Raw genomic sequence first — 27,395 nt, 5'->3', positions numbered from 1 at the left:
ATGAGCCTATCTGTCATCGTGGCCATATCTGCTATCGTGTAAATAACTTGATGTATGCACAGCACACGTATTGACCTGCCCAACCAAGCGGAGCGCCAGGGGGTTGCCTGGTGAGTCCATACAATATGCTCTCAGGAGGCTTGGTAAGTCAATTCTTTGAGTCAAACAGCATCCATATTCTTCACATGGATCAAGTGAATGTTAATCAGCGGCTTGAAGACGATGATCGCCTAGCACAGCTCGGCCTGTGGCTGTCACACAAGTTCAAATGTGCTAGTTAATGGTTTGGGTCAATTGTCGACTCAAAAAAGTTAGGATCAATGCGCATTCCTGTGGAGGGACCATGGGCCCGGTTTCTCGCCAAGATGTTGGGTACCAATGTGACGTACGGGCAGCTTGAACGGTAAGGGAAACCTGTGCCATCACGACTTGTTCCACAGATAGTAGACAAAGCATATCATGCTATAGTTATAGCTTATACTTTTCTGGGGTGGAATTCAGACACCGCTGTAACTCGTCTGACTTTCCGTCCCCGTACATGCTTGTTATCATTTTTTCCCAATTAAGCAGGACCTCATGAAAATATGGCTAACAGCGCATGTGGTCAGGGCGGGTAACAATTAGGGGCAGGCCCCTGGCCATTCGTCACTAGTGACGTCTGCGCAGCGCCCAGTGTCCTCTTCACTTCGTTGATTGACGACTGTTATTCCTTTGGAGTGGCAGTAGGCGTCTTAACCTGGCACCGGGGCAGGCCCTAGGCGTGATGGCTTCTTTTGAGCTGAAGACACTGGCCGCGCAGCATGTTGGGCCCGCCGTTATCAGGGAGGTGCTGGTCTCCCCACTTGGAGTAGTTGTTCTCCTCACGACTGGGGCTTCATTTCTCATCCTGGACTGTCGAAACGGACAGCTCCAGCTTCGCCACCGCATCCAAGGGCAGCAAGCGGGCATTACCGCCGTCGCACTCTCTGGAAAGGGTTCAGAACTTATCGCGGGCGGCGCGGATGGATTTCTCAAGTGGTGGCACGTTCTGTCAGGCGATGAATCATGCTCTACGCAGTTTCCCATTGTACACCGGAGCCGCTCCGACCCGATCAGTAATGGCGCGCCTGTCCTTGCGATCACCGCTGTTGCCTCCGTGAAGGGTGCTAATCTTGTGGCGGCAGCAAGTGGGAGGTGCGCGCTAATTTCCCACTCGAGTCGGACAGGACGGTGCCAGCTTTCTGCGACCTAAGGATGGCACAGCGAATAGCAAGCTATCTTAGGTTACCTTATACCAGGAAATAGCCCTGATCGGCTGATCGCGGTGCTGCAACAACGGTTACCTTGCCCTCGCTCGCGCTTCTCGCACGGGACTGCGGCTGTTGCGCCATAATACCAATCGCCAGCCGCCGCCGCACGACTGCCTGCTCCGCGTTCCATACAAAAAAATTTCACCACGGGACATTCGCACGGTTGAAACTGCGGTAGCTGCTTGCCTGGGTTACTTCCCCACACTGCGCACCTCGCGCTTCGCGGGCGCAACTTTGAGCCGAGCTCGTCCGTCCCAACCTATTTCCCACCCCCAAGGTCTATTTGCGTCTTCGGTCCCGGAGGCGAGCACTTGCACACTATCCCAGGTTCAACGGAGCAAATTCTATCCCTCTCGTGGGCGACGCCCGACCTTTTGATAGCTGCCGCGGGACCGGTGTTGAACACCTGGCAGGTGCGGGGCTTTACAGCTAAGAAGAGGTATTATGCTTTGGCTATGACCGCGCGGCCAGGCGGGTGAACAGCTGAGCAGGTTGCTTCGCCCTCTCCGGATAACCCTGACAGCACAAAACCTCTGGGGAATGCCATCCAATGGGACGCATCCGACACATACGATGACCAGACCATATGCATGGCACAAAGCCCATTATCTTTTAATGTTGCTCCGTCCATCCCTATCCCATTACTCTGTTTCTGCTTGCTGATCTGTTGATCTATGCTGCAGGTCAACCAGTTTGAGTGTATTCAAGCAGAATCATACACAACGACCGACGCCGTTGACATCCCCATCGTGGCTGCCTCGCCGGAGGGAAACCGCGTAGCGGCAGCCTGCGACAATGGAACGGTGCGCAAGGTAGTCGGCAGGGCAGAGGGCGGAGCAACCGGCCGCAGAGGAAACATCTAGTCACTCTCGCCAAACGGCTCAGATACTTATTCTTTCACCGTGCGGATCAGTTCTATGGATACATGCCGCTGCGGCAATGCCGCCCACATGAGCGCTGAATTTTGACGATCAAAAGTGAATCGCGCTGTGAAAGGGAGGGGAAGGAGCCCAGCACAGATCCCCTGGCAAGGGGGGGGGGCTAAGTCTACAGGGTAAAGATACATGCGGAACCGATCAACTTGCGCAGAGTAAGGGCTTTAGAGGCCCCGGTTCAGGGCAGGCCGGTTGAATAGGATGCCTGGGCAAAGGAAAGAGATCTGGGCAAGAGGTAGCAATCGTATATGGGGGGGTATCGCAGCTATCCGCCAAAGACGTGGCGAGAGGAAAAGCGAATGTAAGGCAAATTTGCACCATCAAGGATATAAACAGGCGCATAGGGGTGAATGCTTTGCAGCACGCGTATGGCAGAAATGTTTGACATTCCTTACAGCACCGGGCTGTCATCGCTTTTTCCTGCACGAAATTTTAGTCGTTATAGTTATTCCTCTCCCCCGTCCCTGGTTGACCCAACGCCATGCTGAACCAGATCATCGTTTGGAGCCTCACGCCTCGTCCCGCAGCAAATGGTGCCAACGGAACTCCGCGCCCGTGCGAAACGCATCCACGTAACCCAGACCGGATCCTGGCAAGGGGCCTGCAAGCGCAGGTGCGCCTGAGTCCCTCTAGTAGACCCGGCGGTTGGGATGTAAAGCATGGCCGTGATGCGCAATCCATTGTGGTTGTAACTTGGTCCAGCAAGTCTATGCGGCAACAAACTACGTGGCGCCTATCCTGGGGCTGCAGGAGTCTCGTGGTTGCTTGGCTGTTTGTGACGTCATGCGTTTGAAGCCGTAAGGGCTACCTGCGTTTTCTCGCTTCCGCCATCCTCTTTCCAAAGAAGGGTTGCGTTGAGCACTACCTCTGGGATATGGATTCTGGCATGGTGGGGACGGAGCAAAATTAGGACCGAACCTGAGCCACCGGGGGGCCGACGCCGCGGGGGTTGGACACTTTTGCCTCTGGTGGGTGAGGCAATATGTACCCGCTTGTGCCTTCGCCAGTACACCCATGGCGTCGCTGTTCCGACTAACCTGACTTGGGCGCGCCTGTTTTTCCGGCGCGCTAACCAACCCTGTCCTGTGATAGTTTTCTTAACACAGCGCCTCGCCGCCATGGCCACTGCTGCTGCCACCCCGTTCCCGCCCCACGGCTCCCTCTGCCGTCCTCCATGCGTTCTACTCGCTGTCGAACCTCGTGCAGGCATCTTGCATGAGCTGGGATGGCCAAGGCCAGTTCCTGGCCGCGATTGTCAGAGGGCGAGGGCTCCTATGGTGGGTGCTTCGTGTGTCGAGCTTGGACTTCCGTTGGCAACTTGGGAAAACGGCAACTTGGCAAGGGCCGAAAAGCCTGATGGATTGCACGGCTTAGTTCTTCTAGTTGTCTGATCATGGTGCTGTGCCGCCGTCGTGAGTCAGGACTTCCTCTTGTACATGACACCGGTACCACGGGGGGGGGGCCTTCTGCATTTGTTGAGCTTTGCGAACTTTTTACGGTTAGTGCGATATTGCCATTTTCGCCACTGCTGCATCCAAACTGCCGTCACCGTTGCTTGCTTTTGCACGCAGGGACGTGTCAGCTACTGGCGCCTCAGCCCAGGAGCCGTGTGAATTGCAGGTGGCCCCGCAACCGGATGGCTCCAAGCCTCGGCTGTTGTGGTGCAAGTTCCAGCCTGGGAGCTCCGTCTTGGTAGGCTCCTAAAGCAAGCTTGGAGGGTATCTGATTATTTGAATGCAGCTGTGTCGCTGTGGCTGCACTCTGCTTTCCTGCCCAATCAATGTATTGGAATTTTGCGGCCTTTGATTTGGGTCATTGCGAAAACTTATGGATCATAAGGAAATTGGAAATTTTCCTCGATTGAACGAACATCGAACCTCCATATCTTGCGTTCGTTCTTCAGGTGTTCAACACACATCTTCGTCTCATCCAATCTCCTGGAAATCTGCCCCTATCTCTTTCATGCAAACCTAGACCAACCGCACGCCCCCTTTCCCACCGATGTGTAACGCATGAACTTCTTCTGCTTGCACAGGGTGCGGGTGATGACAAGGGTGTCGTACACATCTTTGATGTTGCCTTCCTGCACACGCCCGCCGGCGCGTCGGCTGCAGTGCTGTTTAGCGCATGCCGCAGCGCCCCGCCGCCACCTTCGCCTCGGGGCCCCGCCGCAGCGGACGTGTCGGGTAACCTGGAAAGCAGCACCGCTGTTGCTAATGCTCACGGCGGCGCTACGGGAATCGAACTGGCAGGCTGGAACAGCTCACAGCTTGTGCTGGCTCGTGCTTCAGGTGCGCTATCTAGCACGTTCGTGCGTGGGTACGGTAGTGATAGACGCGCATGTTTTTACTGTTACAGAAAAGCGGGCGAGCAAGCGACGGGTGAGCAAGCGAACACATGTTTGGGTTTGTTTTCCTGACGGGGTTTGCATGCAAAGGCTCTATTTTTACGGTTATTTTCACTTTGGCGCTGTTTGCTACATTTGGCGACGAGCAACCATCTCAATAAAAAGCTGAATTCTGCGGCTCGCGGCATCCTACCCTGCTCAGAAACCCTGCATAGATTCCTTCCCTGTACCTTCTGTTCCCTCACGTCGGGACCGTAGGCTGGCCTGGACTTCGCAGTCCTGTGTGTCTCGCAAGCTTTTCATGCTCGTGCTTAGCTCTTGTTGCATGTCGGTGGTCCTGTTTGGTTTCTCGGAAGTTTCCTTCTTTAAGCCGTTTGGGACTGCGGCATTCTCACCTACACCCTCCAAAACAGTTTGCTATTACAGATGTCGCCAGATGGTTTTTGCTTCTTGCGTGCAAGCTCCCTCGCCGCCCGAAAATTACCTTCACGCGTACAGGGGATGTGGCCCTCGTGGAGCTCATTCAGTCTTCTGGGGTCCAAAACCAGGGGAGCGTCCCACCGCAGCACCAGCACCAGCATCACCAGCGGTCCGGGGCAGCGTCACGGAGAGCGGCAGGTGCGGAGCCCCCGCCCCCGCCGCCGCCACCACCGGGCACCAATGCCACAGCTCCTCCTGACCGTACGGTGGGAGCGGCACCAGAGCAAGCTTTGGAGGTAGGTAGACGAACAGAAAATTCACACTACGGTATCGCTCTGTACATCCGCCGCGCGAGAGGACGAATGTACTCACTCGTCCAGATCATCTTTTTTTTCTACTTCCAATAGTTATCGGGTTTCCTTCGTCGTTTGTCGGTCTGCCTTCTCTGCCTGGGAAAGCCGCAGATTGTCACCTTCTGTAAGGCAAGGCGGACGTTCCCTTTGCTTCATTGCCCATTTAACCTCTGTGTGGTCCTAAAACACGTGCGCACTGGCCTACTTTGCCTTCAACAAGGAGATGAACGCATCGCAGGTCATTTTTTATGAAGGCAGAATAGCTGCGCTTGGCGCCAATGTCTGCCCGGCTAGTAACAAACTCGTAGGGTACAAACTGCCGGATGCACGCAATCACGTGGGCAGGGACAAGAATTCGGCCGTTCTTTCGCGGCAGCTTTGACCATACGGCAACTTTTTGCGTCGCATGCGTCGCGTTTGGTTCTCAGAACCCACGTTCGCTCTTTTACCTGTGGCGTCTTCCTGTTGCCTTGCGCCACTTTTTCTGGTGGGCTTGGCCTACCCCTGCACCCCTGCACGTGGACACCCCTGGCAATTCCAACTTCTTTTCCCTCCCCTGACTTTGCTTACACACCATCCACCCTTACCTTTTAGGGCATCCAGAGGTATTGTTTTGGATTTTTTCACACATTTTTTCACACAATGTGGCGTTTTTCCTCTTTTACCATCCGCCCTCATGGTGCAACCCCTATTGACCCCATTCCCCCTTGCCGTTCGGTCTGCAGGCGGACCGGCATAAGGATGGCCCAGGTTCCGACTTGGCCCGTTTGCCGTCTTCATCCTGTGATATTCCCAATGCGCTCCTCCATGTGCCGCCTCCGCCACCGCCGCCTCCGCCGCCACCTCCACCCCCACCAACACAGCCTCCGCAGCCCCACTCTAAGGAGCAGGCATCAGCGCAGGGCCAGGTGTCGCAGCCAGCCGCACCACAGGGCCAGCAGGCGTTAGGGCCTGGCGGCGGCGGTAATGGCGGTCGGAATCGCCGGTCTACGGCGGCGGCCGGCCAGTCAATGACCCGTAGTAGCGGCGGGTCGTACGGCCGCTTGAATAACGACAGTGGCTCTGGTTCGCTTCCGTTCACAGCGTTCAGTGGCAATAGCTTTGATAACCCAGCGGACACGGAACGGGCAGCAGCGGCGGCGGCGGCAGCGGCGGCCGCCGCCGCCGCAGCCACCGCAAGCATCGTCGGTTCGACAGCGCTGGCGACCGCGCCGCAGGGTGGTGGGTCCAGCTCGGGGACACCGTCGCGAAACCGGTGGCAGCGTGACAGCGGCAACGCTGTTCCAGGAGCACAGGGCGGAGGTGGCGGGAACCTTGGGCGCCAGTTTTCGGAGCCAACTGCGCCTTATGGTGGCCGCGGCGGCAGCGCCGGCGGTCGCGGTGGTGGCGGTGCAGGCAGTTCGAGGGGCGCTCCGCCGTCTTACGCCGACGGCGAGGCACAAGGCAGCGGCGGATTCTGGCAGCAAAGCCAGGCGGCCACGTCGTCAGCGGCTAATCCGTCGTACCGTCGCAACTTGCCTAATGAGGCCGCAGCGCAAGGGGAATCCGAAAGCGGCACGGGTGGTGGCGGCAATGGCGCCGCTGCCAACGCCAATGCTGACGCGGCGTTTCCTACAGCCGCTGCTGCGACCGCATCGGGTGTGGCCTCTGGTGTTGCGACGCCGCCGCCGCCACCACCGCCACCGCCGTACCACGCCCAGCGGCGCAGCGGCAGCTGGCAGCAGCCGCAGTCGCAGCCGCAGCGTGGCGAGTCTGAGGCTGGCGGCACGACCCACACGGCCCGCCGCAGTGGTTCTACGTCGGCATTGCCGCCACCGCCGCCGCACGATCGTCCTGCGGGTGCACCTCACGGCCCGGCCGTGCCGGCAGCCGCACCGATGGTGCCCTTGATACCCGCTGCGGCAGCTCCAGGTGGCCCCCAGGCTGCCCCTGCGGCCGCCGTCAGCGCTGGCGGCGCACTGGTGCCTGTTGATGCACAGGCTCCATATGCGCAGGTGAAGCCATAGTAGCTGTCGCATTGTTTTGGACTTCTTTACTGCAAACTCAATTACTTGCATATTTTGCCCTTAAATATAAAATAATCTGCCATTATCACTGTCTTTGCCCTGGCGTGTGCAGGTCCAGGGACATACGGCCTGGGCTTGGGGAGCCATGCCTGTGTGGCCTCCCGGTACGGCAGCTGCTCTGCCGTACGCTGCCGCCGCTCCGGCGGCACCGGGCAGCTTACCACCGACACCTGTTTCCCCAGCTACCGTACCGGCGCCAGGCTATATGGCCGTTCCCGTGATGCTGGGTCCTGGCCAAATGGGTGGTGAGTTTAAGGCGTGTGGATAATGGGATCTGGAGTAGGCAGTGAAAAATGAAATTCATTCAAGGCGGTCGGCGCCCAAGGACGGTTTTGTGCTTAATTCGAGAGCGAGGAGGGCCCGGTTTTTTCGCTGCTGAGAGCGTAGTACACCTTCCGAAAGGGCAAGTTCTGGGGTATGACAAAGGCTGGCTGCACCAGGTACGCAACCATGACGCGTTTCTGGGGGAAGGTTCGGCCATACAGTAACTTCCCCACCTCGTGACATTTGCATCCCGCGTTTGCAGGGTAATGCAAACCCAGGTGTAACGCACAAACACACGCTCTTGCCCCCCTATGCCTTGCCTGGCGTCTGCCTGCCCCTTCACCACAGAGCCGGCGCAGTACGGCATGCAGTACGTTGTGTACCAACAGGGGATGCCGTACGTGCCGTGGGGCTATGGATACTACCCGTACAACACTGGCATGGTTCCGTTCGGCGGCAGCGGTGAGGTCATTATTTGATGGGAGTTAGCATGTGGGGGAATATCGCCCCATTATCCCTCGAAGGAGCGGAGGGTTTGCATTGGCCCCTTGGGGGGAATGCTCTTTCCTCCTGCAAAGCGGGTTGGTGAGGTGTGACGGGGTGGACGACGGCGCTTGTTGCAGGGGAGCGGAAAAGGATCGTAGTAGCAGGGCAGGTAGCAGAGGATTGGCACCTTTAGTCCTCTGCCGTGCGGGCTTCGTCTCCTCTTCCTTGCCAGAACGACACAAGTTACATGGTCCATGCTCCATGACCGTAAAGCCCACCCATCAGGCTATCCAACTATCCTTAGCCACCACCCACTTTCCCGGAAATCTGCAGCTGAGAGGGGAAACCTGAATCACCAAGCCCTTTTACAAACCGCCCTTGTCCCGTCCATCCGTCCCGCTTGCCGTCCATTCACTGCCGAGCCGTAGGTCTGCCATCGCCAGGTGTTGATGTGTCCGTCGGATCTCAAGCTGGAGTGGCCGGCGGCGGCACTGGTAACGCCGGTGCTGACAGGGCTGGCGGAGGCGGCCAGGGGCCGCCGCGCCGCGGTCGGGGGCCCTCCGCCGCTGACATGGGGGACTCTTCTGCGTCGGGAGGGTCGTTTGGAGGTCCTTTCCCTGCAGGGTCTGGCACGTTACAGGTGAGTGTTGAGGACGTGCTGAGTGGGGTTGCGGGTCGCATGTGTATGGGGCGGAAGGGACGTCCCTACAGGGAGGCGGGAGGAAAGGAGTGATGAGAGCGATTGAGAAAAGCATTGAAAGGGCGTGGTTGAGCTAGATGGATGAACGGTGGAAGGGCGTAGAAGGAAGAAGGAATATCTGCTCCAGCGAAGGACGATGTAGTGTCGTGCGGCTGGGAACGATGATGCGGTCGGGAACGAAAATTAAGATACCGGGTCATCCCCAAACGAAGTTTCCATCGTTTTCCCATTCTACGTCTCGCGACGAAGAAGAGCCGGCACGAGATGGCGGCAAATCAGTACTGTGAGGACAAGTATTTTTAAGAAAGGCGACAATGAGTGCTAGTGCTAATGGGGATTGTAGGTTTTAAGTATCTTGTATTTGCTGTCTCCTCCAGTGGAAAGTCCAAAGTATTTTTCCACGTCGGTTGGGTTCTTGCCGAGGCAGATCTTCAAAACCAGAAACGCCGTCCTGACCCTCTAGGACTCACGGTGACTCACTTAGCTGACTCGACAGTACCTGACCTAACCTGACCTTGCATCCTCATCTTCTTACTTGGGTCTTGGGACGGCTTGGGGGCCTCCTGCTACCACAGAGCTCTGGCGGCAGCTACGGGGGCAACTCTCCCATATCCGCTCGCGCCCCTCGCCGCGGAGGTCACGACCCACAGCAACAGCAGCAAGGCGGTGGTGCCACCGCCGCCCCTGGCGGCGCAACTGGATCGGCGTTCTCCCTATTTCGGCGGAATCCAACCGACGGCGCTCCATCGCAAGAGAGCGGCGGAGCAGCAGCACCGGTGGCGGTGGCGGTGGCGGGCACGACCGGGTCCGCGAACCTGCCACGCCAGGGTTCCGTTGGTGGGGTGCCAGGGAAGGAGCCGCCCAGGCAGCAGCAGCAGCAGCCGCCACGGACTCAATCTGTGGCTGCAGCTTCACATAACGGTAGTGCCGCCGCCGGTGCTCCCAGTAACGTGGCGGCACCGGCGGCACAGCCGCCGCTGCCAACGAGATCCAGCTCGGGAGTGCCGCCGCCGGTTCCCAATGTAACGCCTGCAAACTCCATGGACCGAAAGCAGGCCGCCCTGGAGGTGGAGCAAGGCCAGAGCACCGGCGGTATTGCCGTTACCGCAGCAACCCCACCGCCGCCACCGCCACCGCCGTCATCTGCGCGGCCTGACAGGCAGGCTGAGGGTGGTGACACGGAGTCAGCCGCAATTGCGATTGCTGCGGCAGCAGCAGCGGCTGCTGCTGCCGCCGCAGCAGCAGCCGCGGCGACCACGACGGCTACGGGCAGCGACACGAACTCACGGGAGGTGTCAGTGGACAAGGCCAGCGTACCTGCCTCAGTATCCAAAGAGCAACAATTCGCAGAGCCCGTGGCTGCGGAAAACAAGCACCGCCAAGGCCAAGCCCACTCGCAGGCGCTGCCGTCACCGGCATCGTCGTCGTCACTGCCGCCGCCGCCACCAGCGCCGTCACCGGAGCCGGTGGAGACCCCTGAACCGCCAGCGGGACCGGCGGCGGACACCGCTGCCGTCGCTTCTGAGCCAGCGGCCAGTACTGCTGCTACAGCCGAAGGCCGGCCCCCACGACCGCCCGTCGCCGGCGGCGCCAACACTACCGCTCCCACCGCCGCGGCTGCCGGACAAAACGGCACTGGTCACGTCGGCCCGGTCCGCGGCGTCGCCTTTCAGAAGCGGCCTCCAGTGTTGGCCTCTCCGGGCCCTGTCTCTCCGTTCGTCGTGCCAGCGCCAGGGCCAGCAGGACCCGCTGGTGGTGCCGTCGGTGCCATGTTTACTGGCGGTGCAGCGCCGCCGCCAGGTGTCCCCGCTGCGGATGTCGAGGATGACCCCCGGGTCGTGTACGTGGGCCACCTGGCGCCCAATACCGATGAGCACGCGTTGTACATGACGTTCATCCGCTATGGCCCCATTATGCACCTCCAGGCAAGTCGCAGTGCGCCTCCTCTCAGTTTCAGCTGTCCCTGCTCCCTGGCCCCTGTCCCTGTCCCTGGCGCCTGCGCTCCCCCCAGTCGGTTCCTGCACTTAGGGTTGCGAGTAACCCTCCGCCTACAGTATTTGCCTTTCCTTGGAGTATCAGTCTAGCAATGTTATAACTTTAACTAGGTTTTGTATGGTTTTTCCTTCTCATTATTCGTCTGTGGTTCGTCTTCCCCCGCGTCCTAGGGAAGGCGATGGCGGAATCCAACCAAAACCTGGTTGGGAACTTTGACTGGGATCTGGGCTGAGACCAAAGTCGGCCAATTTTCCTTGCCCGTCAGAGTTTCGATTTGACTCGGGACTTAATTAGCGAAGACAGGAAGAATTGGATTCCGGCCGCTTACCTTCTTTATACATCTACATTTTCATTTCATCCAGGCACACGACGTGACGCAGGCCACCCCTATCTCACCCCGCCCTTCATCCATCCCCCCCCCCGCCCATTCCCTGATGCGACATACCTCATGATGATGATGATGATGATGATCATTATGCCCTGATGACGCAGGTCATGCGCGACAAGGAGACGGGCGTGTGTCGCGGCTACGGCTTTGTCACCTTTGAGTCCGCGCACCAGGCGAACTTGGCCATGAGTAGTCTCAACGGGAAGCACCTTCCGGGGCAGTCCATCCCTACAGATGGGGGGAAGGCCCTGCGTGTGGCGCGGGCCGTCAAGGTAGGCGGGTTGCTGCAGGACGGTGATGGTAGTGGTGAGGTAGGCCACAGCCACAGGTAGGGGTTCTAGGCCAGGTGAGGCCAGCAGAGCCTAGAGCGGGGTGGGGAAAAGTCGACTTTTTCAATATTTGCGCTTTTTGCGTGAAGGGCGCTCTCGAGGGAAGGGAAGGGTGGGGAGGTGGTGGTGGCCCCGCGGCTGAGGTCTGAGGTGCAGCAGAGGTGTGGCCGGCGTCTGCTTTTCACTCCATTCTCCCTATACAACACTCTTCATCCGATACACACGTACCAATCTGCCACTCGTCTCAACAAGGCTCGTGTTTTCCTTCCCTCACGCTGACTTCTCGTCGCAGTCCCAGGATCGTCGGCAGCTGAACAACCTCATGGCGATGAGCAGCAATAGCAATGGCAGCGGCGGCGGCCTGCCATCCCGCCAGAGCTCCAGTAGCAATTATTACCCACGTCATCCGCCGCCGCCGCCACAGCAGCTGCAGCAGCAGCCTGGTGTTGGGGTCCCCAGGGGGCCTGGAGCTCCACCATATGGACCTCAGCCGGGCGGTCCTCAGCAGCAACAGCCGCAGCCGCAGCAGCCGCAGCAGCAGGCCCAAACACAGCAGACCGGCTCTCAGGTGCAGCAGCAGCAGCAGGCCGCCCACCCGGCTGGACAGGCCGGGGCCGCTGCTGGTGATGCAGGAGAGAATGCGGCTGGGGCGGTGGCGACGCCGGCAATAGGAGTGGCTGCTAGTGGTGGCCCAGTGCCGCTGCCGCCGCCGCCACCGGTGGTGCCGGCAGCCGCTGCACCACAGCTGCCGGGGGCGGCGACAGCGCCGCCGCAGCCGTACCACCAGCAACACACGCAGCAGCAGCAGCCAGGGCGATCTGCTGTCACGGGCGGCACGGCGGCGTCGGCGCCACCGCCACGCGGTGGTACCGCCGGGGCAGGTGCCGGAATGTTTGGTGGCAGGCAGCAGCAGCACCAGCACCGCGGTGGTCCCGGCTACAGCAGCGGCGGGATACCCTACCAGCATTTCGGTGCTGCTGGAATTGCAGCGGGCCCACCGCACCGTCATCAGCACCATGTGCAGCAGGCGGTGCTGCCCGGCGCAGCGCCCCCCCCGCCGCCGCCGCTGGGTTACCCTGGCCCGGCTGCCGTCTCGCCCGGGGCAGGCTACGCGATGCCGGCAGCGGCCATCAGCGGCGGTCCCGTACAGCCCCCCCCGCCGCCGGTGCATCGTCAGCATTCAATTGGAGCCCCACACCACCACCACCACCACCAGCATCACCAGCAACAACACCAGAACGACGGGAGCAACTCGGCACGAGAGGGCCACGCCCCTTCGGAACCCGGGCAGCCTGCACCGCAGCCCGCACCGCAGTCCCAGGCGGCGGCACAACCCCAAATGGTCGTCTACTACGGCCAGCCGCCCGCGGCAGCTGCAAATCATCACCACTACTTTTACAGCCACCACCAGGGACAGTACGGCATGTACGGTGTGCCGCATCACCAGGCAGCCGCGGCGGCCCTCGCACAAACACCGCCAGGCCCGTACTTTTACGCCGCCGCGCCAATGCCGTACATGGCGTACGGCGGCCAGGAAGTGGCGGCGGCAGCACCGCCCCCAGCTGTGGTCTACACGCGCCACGCACCACATCACGTGGCTGCGCAACAGCAGCAGCACGGACATGGTGAGATGGTGGCGGCGGCGGCGGCAGGGCCCCACGCTGGCGGCGGCGGCAGCGGCGGCGCGGCGAGGCACGAGACCCCCGCCGCTTCTAAGCAACAGGGTCCGCCCTCGGCGAGGGCGGAGGCAGGCGGTGGCCCTAGCAGCGCGCGCTAAGAAAATGAGCCCTCGGATAATGTGGGAGAGAAGCTCCTGTTTTGTTGCCCTCCCGGCGTCCTGTACTGCATGTACTCCTCTCGTCATGCCCATGTACTCCATGTCCTCTGCCGTGCACCCAGTGGCCCTACCAACTTGTGCATGAGAGTTACCGGTGCATTTACCTACCAGAAGAACCCTAGGCAAGGCACAGTAACCCCAGGCAACGTCGACTAACCACCAACGTGTTCGCGGGATGGTGAGGGTCACGATCTCGGTTTTGTCCTTTGTTTTGTCCAGAGGAAGGGACGCCCAGACGGAACTGAACCGTGTGAATCGTCTTTCGTTTCCTGATTCCTTGGGAAAGGAAAACACAGAGGAGGATGAGGGAAAGGGACGAGAAAGAGGTGGGAGAGAAGAACAGGACGCGCCTTGGGCGTTGAAAAAACGGAGGCGAAAGGACCCAAGTTCAGAAAGGGCACTGCGGTGTTTCAATAGCAGACCGTCCGCGCTGCTTGGTCTTGTGGACAAAGAGCATATAAGTGGTGTGTGTTGGAGCGGGGCACCGATGTATGTGTTGCAGGCGGGTGCACGCCTTGCCTCGCACGCGTGCCTGTGTTTGTGTGCCTGTGTGGACGTGTGCGCGCGCGCGCTGGACCGGACTGAGACCTGCGGGAAGCGCTGAGGTCGATTGTGTACGGCGCCGACTTTCCTTACAGCCACGGCGCCGTACAGGCGAACTGGCGTCGAGCATGTGAGGAATGGCGGGTGCTCTCGAGATTTTGCGGTTGTCGTGTCATGTCGCGTTTCTCAGTGTGTGGCTGCGGCCGCATGAGTCTGCGGCCGTTGTTTGCTTTTGTACATGTATGTGTGGCGATACGAGTTCAGCTTAGTACTCAGGTCGTTGGACATGGGCCCGACGATGCAGTATGAGATGGCGACATTGGTGCTGTTGTTCTGAGTTTTGTGTGTGGTGGTGCTCTAATGATGGTCCTTAGAAGTGGCGGTGGTGGGGACGGACGAGCGGGAGGATGGGAGGAGGTGCATGCACACGGCTTTTGCGCTCACCTTGTACACGAGTGAGCAGACGCGTGTGACCCTGAGGGCTCGTCCCCCGTACCCCCTCCCCTCCCCTCGACTCGGTGCCGTTGGGGGAAGGCGTTCACCTCTCCCATTTCCTCCCCGCCTTGCTCCTCCTCCTCGTCCTCCTCCTCCCGCTTTTCACCATGTGAGGATTCTGGCACGGGAAAGTGAAGGAAGGGGCGTTGGAAGGGGCCTTTCCCCGGCATATCCCCGGCAGGTATTTCTGCCAGGTGATGTGGAGCAGCGTGTCTGCGTGTCCGGGTCACGCTGGGGATTTATGTCGGTCGGTGTGTTCCATGCGAAAGCGTTGAAAGCTTCAGCGCGCGGGCGAGCGCTTGAAAGGGTGGAAGAAAATTCCTTTCGTAAGACTGTTGTTGTGTAAGTCTTACAGTGTTTTACTGTGGTTTGTGGGCTGGCAGAAGTGCTCATGCGCGTGAAGCGGTGTGTCTGTCTGCCTGCCTGTGTGCCTGGCAGGCTGGCTGGGGAGTCCTGGTTGGCATGGTCTATTGGCCTCGGTATGATACAGGCGAAGGGGGACAACCTGTAACATATTTCCCACCTGCTCAGGGAACAGGGGTTGTACTTCGCCGCCAGGTCATCCATTCGGTAATACCCTTTCGCTTCTTCCTTCCTGGCCCCCTCTGGCTCGAGGTGGTGTTGTCCTTCTCTCGTCCCTCCTCCCCGTCCAGGGCCGATTGTGCAAGTTTGGCAGAACAGTGTTATAGTGCAAAAACTGGGGGCTTATGCAAAATTCAGGTTACTTTTTAGTCTTAGAGTGTGTGGAGCGTGGCCTGTGGGTGCGAGCGCGGTGCTTAGGGGGACGGTCCAGGCGTGGCGTGGCCTGGCGCGCGTGTGTGTTTTGGGGGTTTCCGGAGTGAGTGAGTCGGTTAGCTGGATGTGCGCGGGCGCATGTGTGTGTATGTGTGTGTTTCAGCGTGAGGTGTGGGGTGTGGAACCTTGCGCGCACATTACAGCGCATATGGCCAGTTCATTTTGGGAAACAAATAAGGGTCCTCTTTATAACTGTGGCGGGACAAGGAACGGAACCCTGGCATGACACCAGTTTGGAGATGGAACTCCATGGCATGCATATGGATGGAAAACGGGTATGGTTACTACTACTACATTATTCACTCCATAGCTGCTGCTGCTGCTTCCGTCATTGCCACCTGCTCTGTTTCTCCTACTTGTTCTCGTCCCTCTTTGTCTATAGCTGCTATTGCTGCTGCCGGAGACGAGCAAGCGTATCTGCGTAGTGCTGTTGAGTTGGTCATGGTAAGGGGGCAGGTGGTGGTCATGAGGTGAGGTGAGGTCCGCTCTGGGATCCTGCGATGCGAAATGGCTCGTGAGAGCCATTGCTGGCTGGGAGACTTATGGTGGTTGGCTTCAGAGCTTTTGGAGAGCTCAACACGGTGCGTTTTGCAGGGTGCACGTCTTTATTTTACGCGTCTTTTCGTGCAGGGTGGTGTGTGGTTCTCACTACCTATATCGCTTGTGCTGTGTGGGTGAAACCCATGATCTTTGTTGTCCCGTGGGGCTCCTCCTATTGCTGAAATCGACGCGAAGAACAGCAGCAGCCCAGCGGCGGTAGCAGCGGCGCGGCGGCAGCAGGGGAAAGGAGGCGCGTCCGTCGTTTTCCGTGGCTGGTTTTACAGGCGCTGCGCATGGTGGATGATTCCTAGGATCTACATTTTGCGATTCGTCGCACTGTGGGTTCCTTTTAAAGCTCTATAGGTGGATGGGAATACGAGTGGGAGTGCGACGGGGTTGTGGGGTTGTGGGCCGAGAAGGGGAGACGGGGAACGGGGATGGGGTGAGAAGCAGGAGGTGCTGAACTCGTTGAGGTCATTACGCCGGAGCCGTCAAAACAGTGTGGCTTGCTCTGGGGTTTCGCTCTCAGGGCGGAGTCCCCCAAGCGGTGAATTTGAGACCCCGGGGAGTTAAGAGGAACACCGCTTGGACGTCGGCAGGGTGGAGGGTCGGAAGTTTTGAATTGATGGCAACAGGAGTTGAAGCACAGAAGGCGAGGGACATTGCCCAGGCGGCGCGGAGAGCATGATGGTGCAACCAAAGCCAGCCCTGGCGGAGCTCACGAAGGGGAAAGCGAAGAGGAGAAGGGAGACGCAGTCTATACTGGATTTTGACGGGACGAGAAACGGATTTTGCTTGTCGGCCTTATACAGCTTATAGACCAAGCGGTTTTGGCCGGAGGCATTGTACAGCTGCTGTGCTAGTATTCGCTTTCTCCGCGCACTCCAGGTTTACGAGCCACTTGAGCATGCGTGCAACGCTGCACTTATGGCACGGTGCGTAGGCATTCCTGAAGGGGGAATCCGATTTTGAGTTGTCACCCCGTGGCTAACCCTTTGATGAAGGAGAAACGATGGACATATTTGTAAAATAAATGTACCAATAGGAGCCGGGTATGTTCGTTAAAAGAAAGGTCATGCAGCGTCCCCAACTCGGAGTTGTTCGGATGGAACGCCTCGTAAGATCCTGGTGCTGCTTTAATATCATATGACCTAACACCTTAGGCAAAACAGTTGATTACCAGAGATAAAAACCTCAGGATCGCCGCCGCCGTGCAGCGGGTATGCCACCCAACATGAGGCAATTACACTCGTATCCGTAACGACCTGCGAGGGCAACAATAGACGTACATATGCATACATACAGATATACGTACATACATACACACGTCCGTGCAGCGTCTCCACGTCCCCCATCCCTGCAGTCATTCCTTTGGGCCTGACGCCACATAGAGCGACGCGATGCAGCACACGTGACATGGACCGTCTTACACGCCGTCCATGCTACTGTACACAGTTCGATATGATTACGCTGCTGTCCGAGAACGTGAACATCCTGCTATCTCTTTCTACTGTGCGTTGTTTGTGTGTGTGTCCGAGGCTACCTGACCTGACACTTTCTCCCCCTTCCTCTCTCCCTACATCTCCGGCATGCGCATGCACACACACACACACACAGATACACAAACATACACACACGTCACATGCAACAACGTGATATTACTTTTCTTTTCACTTGCAAGTTCACTCCTTGGATTTCTTGCGCCATTGCGGTGCCGGGCTCCAGGCCGCTTCTCTCCCACGCACTCATAAGCACATCACATCACATCACAGCAGCAGCAGCAGGAGTACGCCCATGGAAGTGAAAGTGGAAGGCGGAGGGCACATGTTTTCAGCGTCCTCCGCGGTCCCAATCCCGGAGCCACCGGTGCTGCTGTTGCTGCCGTACATCGCGCTCTGCTGCTCAGCGCAGGATCGGCCGCTCATATTCCTCGCCATCGCCGCCACCATTTGTGCTTGTCGTTGCCGTCACCTTCACCTTCACCTCCTCCTCCCGCGCGATGGCATCCCCAATCAACGCCTTCACCTTGAGGCCTGAGGAAACATGATGTCTGGAGGCACCACGGAGAGCCCAGGCAGCAGCTGCTTCCTTTGCTAAAGACGCCCTTGAGGCGGCGGAGGAGGTGGCGGCGACGAGGGAGGCGGTGGTAGAGATGGCGGTGGTAGAGGCAGCGGTGAAGGGAGGCAGCACCAAGCTGAAGTTGACGTTGACGCAGGCGAGCTCGTCGCCGCCGGGGCCCCGGGCCACCACTTGCAGACCGTAATCGCCCTGAGTATTACGGAGGTGCGGATAAGCGGGGGAGCGAGTAGGGAGTGGAAGTGTGGGACAGGATTAGGGTGGTTGTGGGATATACGCGATAAGTCAAGGAAGCGCTCATACAGTGCTGAAAAGTAGAAAGCAAGAAGTGAAGCCGAGTGGGCGGGAGACGGACCGTATGGACCCGTATGGAGAACGGTTTCGACGAAAGGAAAAGATAGGAAAACAATAGCGTGACTCGGTGAAAAAGGCGCACAGGGAAATGTGGGGGGATGGAGCGGGTGAGGGGAAGGCTAAAGCAGGTTCCAATAATTTCTGCGCGCATACATGTGTAACTGCTGCCTCGGAGCACGCGGCACATGCAGCATACATCGTTGGGCTCACCGGAGGGGCGATAGGCGGCAGCAGCTCCTCGAGCGTCAATGAGATGGGACCAGCAGGCACTGGGCACGTCGTCTTGGAGCAAAGGTCTGAAGTTGAGCTGTAAATAGGGAATCCGAAGAAAGAAACCACCATGTCTACAGAGCCCCCTTGTAACTCGGACTCTGCAAAGTACATTTGGTACCGTAAAGCCTTTACGATTGCCCAGGCAGGAAAGTCCCAAAGTCACAACGCGAGACCGAAAGGCTCCATGAAGCAGATATTTACCAATATTTCCTGAAATGACAAATGTTGCTGCGGAGCCGATGACCGGGGGATCCGGGGACAGGGTCACGGAGCTAGGCGTAAAGGCCGTTTGTCCCTCATCGCAAGGTGCCCACGTCATTTTATCAGCTGCTGCATATTGACATAAGCTTATCGCCGCTGCCACGCAAAAGGCAGCAAGAAGTGCTTTGTGAGAAGCCATGGAGGGATAGAAAGCCCTTGGCGCTTTGGGTTTTCAACAAGCCTTCAAGACCAAAAGGAATCACCACTCGCACGAAGAACGCTAACCAGCAGTATATCAATGACCATAAGCGTGTGTACACAGGCTGAGATGTGCCATCCCAAGCAAATACCGTACAGTGCGGATCGCCTCGTACAATCACAAACCACAATATGTTCTTCGGAGCTTCCCAAGCATTGGCAAACTTTCACACAGGCTATTGCCAATTTGAACTGCAATCACTTTCCATAATCGTTATGAGCAGAGACTGCACTCTTTTTCCATTCCTCGTTCTGATTTTTCCTTGATCGACTATCGGTGTGCCTGCGCATCGGTCCTTACCACATATGCCTGTTTCAATATCCCATGAGTTTCAGGTAGTGGTCACATACGTACATGCCCGGCCTTCTTCGGTTGTTGCCACCTTTGACCCACCATCGTGGCGCTGACCATAATTAATCAGCATCGATTGGGGCTGGTGCCGGCACCCTGTCATATACAATCATACTTACCTGGCCCGCTTCTCGAGGTGGTCAACATGGCCTCGGTTGTACGATCGGTCTTCGCCTTGCACTTCGCGAGGGCCTTTCGTAGTCGGCCCTTCGTGTGTCCGGCAGGGCTAAATTTTTGAAAGGCTGAGGATCTGCGCAACGCGCGACCTCGGCGCCCAGGCAAACAAAGTTGATCAATACACGTACAGCGCATCTCAATTCCTAGACTGATTAAGCTGATGTACCTGTACGAGATTGTCCGATTTAACACGCAAACCAGCCAACCTGGTCCCAGGTCGAGCAGCTTGCTGTCCCCCGTTCCAAGGTGTTTGTGAACAATAAACCCCAAAAAATCCGGTCTCTTAAAACTTTCCTCCCTCCTAACTTCTTTGAGGCCAACACGCGTCAACCTGGAAATCGCTCCACTCCCCAAACCAACAATGCCATCACAGAGCTAGGAAAAGCTGATCCCATATATACGTATGGCGCCAGCGCCGCTGAGGCTGCTGTGTTTGGCTTGGCAATTCCTCGGTTTCGGACCCCAATGCTGAGCATGTGGCGCTGTCATGATGTTTCGATTGGGGAGCTCCTTTTGGACCGCTGGGTGCCCAGATTGCTAGGTATGAATGAGGGCCAATAGCGAATACCACTGCTCGGACGGATTGGCATGTACCTACGTAGCACTTGACGAAGTCATCCAGGGAAAGCCTGATGCCGTGACGCAGGGAAACGAGCACCGGTACGGCAAAAACGCCCAACAGCTCTGGGCTCGGCACCATGCACTGCTGCCAGTATTAGTAAAACTGCATCTTCTGAGGGTGATTAAAGCCCGCGCTTAGCGTTGGCCCTGAGCCTGCTTCATCTCCGCGCGTCGCTTATTTTGCACCACACTTCTCTTCAACAGCTTTTTCCTCGATCAGAATCTCGACGAAAAAAAATGCTCACGCCCACCTTAAGTTCACATACGAGGATAAATCTCATTGCCTCAGGTTAGTAAACTTGCTGAACGCGTCGGCTTGCTTGAGCAGCTACCACGTGGATACTGAAGCCGTTTTCAGATAATTCAGCTGCAAACAAATATCTTCACCTTGTTGGGATATGCATGAGTCGGCCAGTGGATGGAACGCTTTTGATTTGCAATCCAATGCAAGCCTTCAGTCCATGGCCTCTCTTAACGGCCTGACGCTCCCTACGTCGAAAAATGAAAATTAAAACGGGCAAAAAGCTTACGTTAGTGCACTCAGTGCTCCATTGCTCCAGTCAAAACTCCTTCGACCCATCTCAACGACCACATTCCAAGTCACCATACCCCCATCCAGTCATAAGCCCCGCACCCCTCCAAGCCGATCCGGGCCCCTCTTTCCCTTAATGCCGATCTGCCACAGGCCGTGCCGTCTTTGGCTCTAAGTCGGCGCTGTCACTGCCGCTGCACCGAAAAAGGCAGCAGCTGCTACTGGTTGTAGCCAGGAGCGCTCCAGAATCTTCGTCACAGCAACAGCAGGCCGAAGTTGCAGTAGCAGATCCTGATACAACCGTTTTGCCGAAGCAGCCTTCGTTATCAGCTGCTGACGTCTCTGCTGCTCCTGTCGCGGCGCCTGTGACGGCGCCAGTGACGGTGACGGCGGCTAGCAATACGGTTGCAGGTAGTGTCCGGCCCGTGAAGCGCCCGGCTGCCCGCCAGGCGGAATCAACTGATGCTGTGGCCACTTTCCTAACGCGAAGATTCGGGTGCGTGCGTGTGTGCTGTACGGCCCGCCGTCATGCTACTGCCAATGATGATGTCACTTTGCCCACCACTTTGCACAGTTCTGCCATAACTCCATTTTGTCCGTCACGTCACGTCGTGCACCGGGCAGCAAAATGCCGCTGCTAGCAATTGCCGGATGACGGCTTTTCTTCATTTGCGAAGGCAGGTTTTGCACCCCACGCCAGCCACGTTCCGCTCCCTTTTTCCTTCATGTACAACGCATGTGCACATCCTCACATGCGCGCTATCCCTTTCTGCGCTATCTCCACATCAAACTGCCTGTAACAACCTAAGCAACATGTTTTCTACATCTTCTCCTTCGTAGCCAACCTCACGCCCCACTCCGTCTGACTTGTGCGCATAGTGGTTTTAATGGCTGCGTCGGCCCTCATGCCATCAGAGTTCAGGTCCTTATGACGGGGGGGGGGGGTATATAGCTTCAATTCCGGCCGCTTTTTTTGGTATTATCACATTACCATATCCATTTCGTACGCATGCATACATGCATGCCCGTAGCGCGGAATACATACCCGCACAGAATACGTGCGTGTCGACTGTCAGGGGAATAGCTGAGTAAGCTACCTCGTATATGTCGTACATGTCGTACATCGTCGCCAGCACTCCGTCACCTACGCCCACTCTCTGCCCCTATTTCCCGCTTTCGTTTCTGATTGTTACTGTGTTACCGACGTCATGCATGATCTCTCCCGCCTGTTTAGGATCGCTGGTGGACTTGCCTGGTTGGGCTTCCTGGCGATAGGGACGCTCGGAGAGCAGGTGTGTATGTGTGTATGTATGTGTGTGTATGTATGTGTGTGTATGTGTGTGTATGTGTGCGTATGTGTGTGTATGTGTGCGTATGTGTGTGTATGTGTGCGAATGTGTGCGAATGTGTGCGAATGTGTGTGTATGTGTGTGTGTGTGTGTGCGCTACAGATCAATCCGGGCCTGACGCTCGCCAGGGGAACGACCGCCGAAGCACTCACCGTCATTGGAGGGCCGTTATATATAACGGTCAGAATCCTGACCGTTCGCCCGTATCCACGCACGACGACAGCATGGGTCATTTAATGAGCCACGCTTGTCTCAAAGCAGTACTATTTTCGCCTGACTGGAATGCTGTAGCGGGTGGCGGGTGTGTTGTCGTGCATTGCCGTACGCAGCACGTGAGCCTCATATAGACTCTCCCTTCCATTCATCAGATTCCTTTGGCATTGCCATTGGGGCGGTGTCGATGCTGCTGCCACCACCGCTACCATGCCTTTCTCCGCTACCGCCGTCACTGCTGCTGCTGTGCTGCCGCTGCCTCCGTCACCATACTGCTAAGAAATGCTTCCCGCGATGTGATGTGTGGTGGTTATGGTGGTTACACAGATTAAAACCCGGATGGAGGTGGCGAATGAGATCAACGGTACCAAGGACGTGGAAAACGCACCGGAGGTCAGTGTACGAATGGTCGTACATGCGTGTATGCGGTCGATTTACCTTTGCGGTTGGGGCTGGTAGAGTTTTTCCATGGTCATACATACATACGTACATACATACATACATACATACATTTCACGCAAGTTTGTGTGGCGAGCGGGCCTCAAGACCTCCCAAACCCGCGTTCCATTCGGCATTTCTTAGAAAAGGGAAGGTAAACATCACCGACGTACATCCATTGCGGCTTCGGAGTTTTAGGCTTCCTAACCATTTAATCCCTTACTAACCCCCAACATCCCTAGGCTGCCTGCTGCTTTCCCAGTCACATATTGATTTATGTCCGGTGTTGCACGTGCGGTTCATTGCAGTACAAGTTAGTTTGTACGGTTATATATTCCTTTTCCTTTCATCACATCCACAGTAATATACCGTAGAACACGAGGAAAACGCGACAGGACGCAGTAGGCGTTACGAACCTTTATGATGATGTCCTGTTTTGTTGTGTGCCCTCGACACCCTAGGTTTTCCTAAACCCCTAATTTCCCTTTCAGCTTAGATTTTTTGAGGAGGCGATATGTGTGTGACCGTTGGATTGATTTGATGTTTTCGCGCATTTTATACGTTTTACACAAATTTTGAGAGGTGAAATGTTACGCAAATCAGACCCTAATGAAACCGACTACTTCGAAGTAACTTACAAATTACAAGTTCCGCCCACGCATGTGTGTGTGTGTGTGTGTGCGGTTGTTACAGTGGGCTCCAGACTCACGAAGGGTAGAGCCAGCGGGCCAGCTGGCCGTGCATCACTGCACTAGAGACTAATGTACAAACTAGACAATCACCCAGATGAGACAAGTAATGGCAATTAGCCAGTCGATACAGCGACCAAAGGGAAGGCTCGGTGTACGTAAAAGCCTGAGGGGGCCCCCCTTGGACGAACTGCAGCTAGCAACACGCACGTAGCAATCACGCAAGCTGATAAATCTCCCTCCTGTATCGCACTGGCATAACGTATGTATGTATGTATGTACGTCAGGTGGTGCTCCCTAGTGGGCTGCGCTATCGCGATCTACGAGTTGGCGGCGGTCAGAGCCCCCTTAAAGGCTACCTTGTGGTTCTGGATTACATGTGAGTTCGTGTGTGTGCGTGTGTATGCATGTCTGTGTAGGCGCGTACGCATATGCATGCTTGTATGTGAGTTTGTGTGTATGTGTCGGCTTATGTATGTAAGTCCGGTCATATAATGTATATACGGATGCATGGATGGATGGATTGAGATTTGCCATTTGCAACCCTCTCTCTCACTTTCTTTTCAACCCCGCTGCCACATGTCTTGTCACCCCCTCGATACCCCACACCGCCCCGGTCTGCTTACACTGCCTCCCCCTAATTTAGAGCAGCAGCAGTAGCAGTAGCCAGAACCTCTTCCTTTACATCCCCTGCCGCAGCTAGGCGGACAGCTGTCTCCTTTCCATGAATCATATAAACACGGAAGACAACCCCAATACCCATCCCCTCTCCGTATTAGACAACTCTCCCGACACCTTCAAACAAACTTCCCCTTTTGAAACAATCGTGTTCGTTTCCTTCCGTCCCGCTTTACGTACAATGTACGACAGCGCCACGGCGGACGGCGTGCAGTTCGAGTCGACACGCGCCCGTGGCAAGCCCATCGTCTTCCTGTACGGCAGTCGGCCGTACACGGGCGGTATGTGTGCGGGTCTAGAGCAAGCGCTAGCTTCCATGAAAGCTGGCGGGAGACGGATTGTGACCGTGCCGCCCGAATTGGGTTTTGGAGAGCGGGGTGCCGTACTTCGGCCCACGGAGCACGTGCCAGATAAGCAAGGTATCGTACCGCCGGCCGCCACGCTGGTGTACGACGTGGAGCTCGTCCGTGTGTCGATTCCCCCTTCGTGACGAGAGAAACGAATTATTGACAACGCCTTACCATCGCGCGCTCCGCCGTCATACATCACTTCGGGAAATACCGAGCGCACTTTTGTTGTTTCTGTGTTTTGACTCAAAAGTAAAATTTAAGCTTGGTGTATTTGCCTTGGTGATATGAAGTCCGCCGCATCCGTTCCGTGTTGTATGTTTCCGCTATATGAGGACGCAACACACGGGAAGAGTCGGTTGGGTTGGAAGATAAAAGAGTGCGGTATACGGGTCTCGAACCGCTCTATGTGCGGTGGGGCCGATAGAGACGAATCATCTGCACCGTTTTCTGAAAAGATAGGTTTATGATAAGAATGAAGGCATATGCTGCGGTAAGCTACCTGTTTATATTTCGTTTTTCATGTACGGGGAAGGGGGGGGAAGAAATCGTATGCGAGGAAACAAGCGACCAGGTATCGTGGGGGGAGGTGAGGAGAAGTTTTGTTGCTATGCGTCGTGGGGGATTGTCGCAAGTACACTACACGCATGCAAATTGAACGTATAAAAAATGAATCACACCGGAGTGGAGTGATTCGCGAGTGAGAAGGTCCGACTGTGAATATAAATTCACCCGGTGGTTCCCGAGGAAGGGCTGCTCGCTTCGCATCGCCCCCGCTCACCCATGGTGGTGGGTTTTTCAAAGATGTTGGATGTGTTCATGTGTACGGCAGCCAGGCTGTACATCAAAATATCAACCAACCAACCAACGGACTGCCCAGCTTTTAATAACTGTTCCTCAAAACAGGAGGTCATAGCAGCTGCTAGATAGCTGGCTAGGTACATCAACACCCCGATAGTAAGGAAAAGTATCAATATACCTGATGCTTTTACCTTAAGTTCCAAAGTCGATATCCCGCCTTCACAGGCTAAGTTCGCGCCAACTGCCACATGGCCAGAAAGCTCCGAAAGCGAAAACGAAAATTGTTATATCACAGATAACGTATGTTCTACTCCGCCTCCAACACTCTCCAGCGAGCCCCGCGCTTCCTCTTCAACTTCTACACCTTATTTCCTTGCGATCTGCTGCTGCTCCTCCTCCTCCTCCTCAGCGTCCTCCCGCTCCTCCAGCTTCCTAGGCATCCAGCCATCCAATGCCCATCCGATCCAACACGGTCGGCCCCCACCCCACAACGGGACCCGGCCCCACACCGGCCGCCTCACCCCTCTCCCGTGCTCCAGGGGGGGCCGTGTACGAGGAGCAGCTCCTCAAACAGCTCAGGAGGAAGTGACAGCAGGTGAACATGTTTATTGGTCGGCTTTAAGCCCGCCTTATGCCATTTTCGTTATGTCGATATCGCATGGAAGAGGGAGGCCGACACAAGCATATCTGCGCGAGGTAACTGTCGAGAGCGGTACAACACAAGTACACACATACACGTACAGCAACAGTGTACATCGGAATGTACGGCAGGACGAGACACGTGACACGGACCTTGGCCGCGGCAGCTGAGTCAGCATCGCGATCAACTGATCAGTCCCATATTCCCGTCCAGGCCTTCTGCGCCTCCGAAACCACGGTCCAAAACTGCACTCCTCCCACATACATAAACTTCTTCCTTTCTTCTTTCGCCTTCGGAGCCGTCCGTCAGAAATAAAGAGAGTTAAAAGACACAAGAGAGAATTCCGTAAAATCTCTTTTTTCTTGTCCAAGATTGGCAGGATTCGATCGATTTTCAAAGAGCCGTAATCGCGTTTCCGTGCATGTGAGAGCCCGCTGAAAACTGAGAACCCCCTGAGCGCTCTGCCCCCGGGGGGAGGACCCTCTGCCTCTTCATTGCGGCACTGATTGCCTTTCGATGGGGATGGTCTGAAAAAGATCTACGGAGAAAACAGTCCTTCATACGAGAATATATTTTTTTTACTTTCAAAAAGAGAAAAAAATCGAAACTTGGAGGAAATTTGAATTTGGTTCAAAATCCCAAATCAGCTGAGATTTAAAATCTGACCAGACGCGCCAAGAGGGGCCTCAACTACCCTTCATTCAATCCAATTCAAAACTACACAAAGAAGTCCATTAACAGGCAACAAGGCTCATCTTGGGAATCCCCCGCACCGCCGACACCGATGCTGGCGCCGGCGCCGGTGCTGGTGCAACCAGCATCAGCTCCCTCAGTAATCCCACCAGGTGCTTGTGGCTGCTGCAGCAGCCCGCCTTCCCCAGGCATCACCGACGCCGGCCCCGTCGCCGACGCTGGCAGCGCTGCAGGCGACGGGCCTGTTGAAGCGGCAGCAGCAGCGGCCGCAGCAGCTGCGGCCGCTGCGGCGACGTGTGTTGCGATTAGGTGCGCTGTCAAGTGCTGCTGCAGTAGAAGGTGCTGCTGCTGCTGCATCTGCTCTTGTTGCATTAGCAGCAGGTGCTGCTGCTGCTGCTGCTGAGACGGCGGCGGCGGCGGCGGTGGCGGCGGTTGCTGCAGCAGCGGCGGCGGAGGTGCGGGCACTTCCGGGTGCGGCGGCGGCAGCTGGGCCGGCGGCGTTGAGGCAGAAAGAGCGCCTTGTCGCTGGTGCTGTAGCGACGACAACGGCAGCGGCGGCGGTCCCGCCGCCACGCTCGCCGCCGCTGCTGCCGTGGCGGCGGCAATGGCTTCCGCCGGCGTCATCAGCGGCCCCATCTGGTGTCGATGCTGACGATGATGCTGCGCCGCCGCCGCCGCCACCGCTGCAGCCAGCTCAACAGTACACGCGGAGGGGGCCGGCGGCGGCGGCGACGATGCGCCGGAGGCTAGCGCCGCTGCGGCCGCTACCAGCGAAGGCGGCTGCGGCGGCAGCAGCTGCTGCAGGAGCCGCGGCGGCGGCGCCGCCGCCAAGGCTGTAGCACTAAGCGCGGAGGCAGGCACCGGAGTAATGGCTACCTGGTGCTGCTCCTGCTGTTGTTGCTGTAGCTCCTGCTGGTGATG

At 57.0% G+C, this 27,395-nt stretch overlaps 4 protein-coding genes across 4 annotated transcripts; 3 read left to right on the top strand and 1 right to left on the bottom strand.

The window, feature by feature from the left end:
• Window positions 1-763: 763 nt before the first annotated feature.
• Window positions 764-1,702, top strand: VOLCADRAFT_119515 (uncharacterized protein; the record flags this gene model as incomplete). The annotated part of the gene is made up of 2 exons (XM_002956792.1): window positions 764-1,173; window positions 1,567-1,702. Coding segments are annotated over 2 exons (546 nt in total), but the record flags the coding sequence as incomplete, so codon positions are not given.
• A 9,633-nt stretch (window positions 1,703-11,335) lies between these two features.
• Window positions 11,336-11,503, top strand: VOLCADRAFT_35316 (uncharacterized protein; the record flags this gene model as incomplete). Its single annotated transcript, XM_002956791.1, has 1 exon — window positions 11,336-11,503. A coding segment is annotated over one exon (168 nt), but the record flags the coding sequence as incomplete, so codon positions are not given.
• Window positions 11,504-16,906: 5,403 nt separating this feature from the next.
• VOLCADRAFT_77249 (uncharacterized protein) lies at window positions 16,907-18,966 on the bottom strand. Its single transcript, XM_002956739.1, has 3 exons — window positions 18,687-18,966; window positions 18,423-18,583; window positions 16,907-18,050 (listed from the first exon to the last, which is right to left on the bottom strand). Exons 1-3 carry the CDS (start codon window positions 18,883-18,885, stop codon window positions 17,685-17,687), a joined length of 726 nt encoding a protein of 241 aa, XP_002956785.1. The 5' UTR covers window positions 18,886-18,966; the 3' UTR covers window positions 16,907-17,684.
• A 1,249-nt stretch (window positions 18,967-20,215) lies between these two features.
• VOLCADRAFT_107395 (uncharacterized protein) lies at window positions 20,216-25,079 on the top strand. The gene is made up of 6 exons (XM_002956790.1): window positions 20,216-20,383; window positions 20,780-21,122; window positions 21,861-21,918; window positions 22,516-22,581; window positions 23,603-23,694; window positions 24,186-25,079. The coding sequence occupies exons 1-6, from the start codon at window positions 20,332-20,334 to the stop codon at window positions 24,481-24,483; spliced, it is 909 nt and encodes a 302-aa protein (XP_002956836.1). The 5' UTR covers window positions 20,216-20,331; the 3' UTR covers window positions 24,484-25,079.
• The last annotated feature ends 2,316 nt before the right edge of the window (window positions 25,080-27,395 follow it).

The sequence above is a fragment of the Volvox carteri genome (assembly GCF_000143455.1).
Source record: "Volvox carteri f. nagariensis unplaced genomic scaffold VOLCAscaffold_65, whole genome shotgun sequence".
Taxonomy (NCBI): domain Eukaryota; kingdom Viridiplantae; phylum Chlorophyta; class Chlorophyceae; order Chlamydomonadales; family Volvocaceae; genus Volvox; species Volvox carteri.
This window is presented reverse-complemented; position numbering and strand designations above follow the sequence as displayed.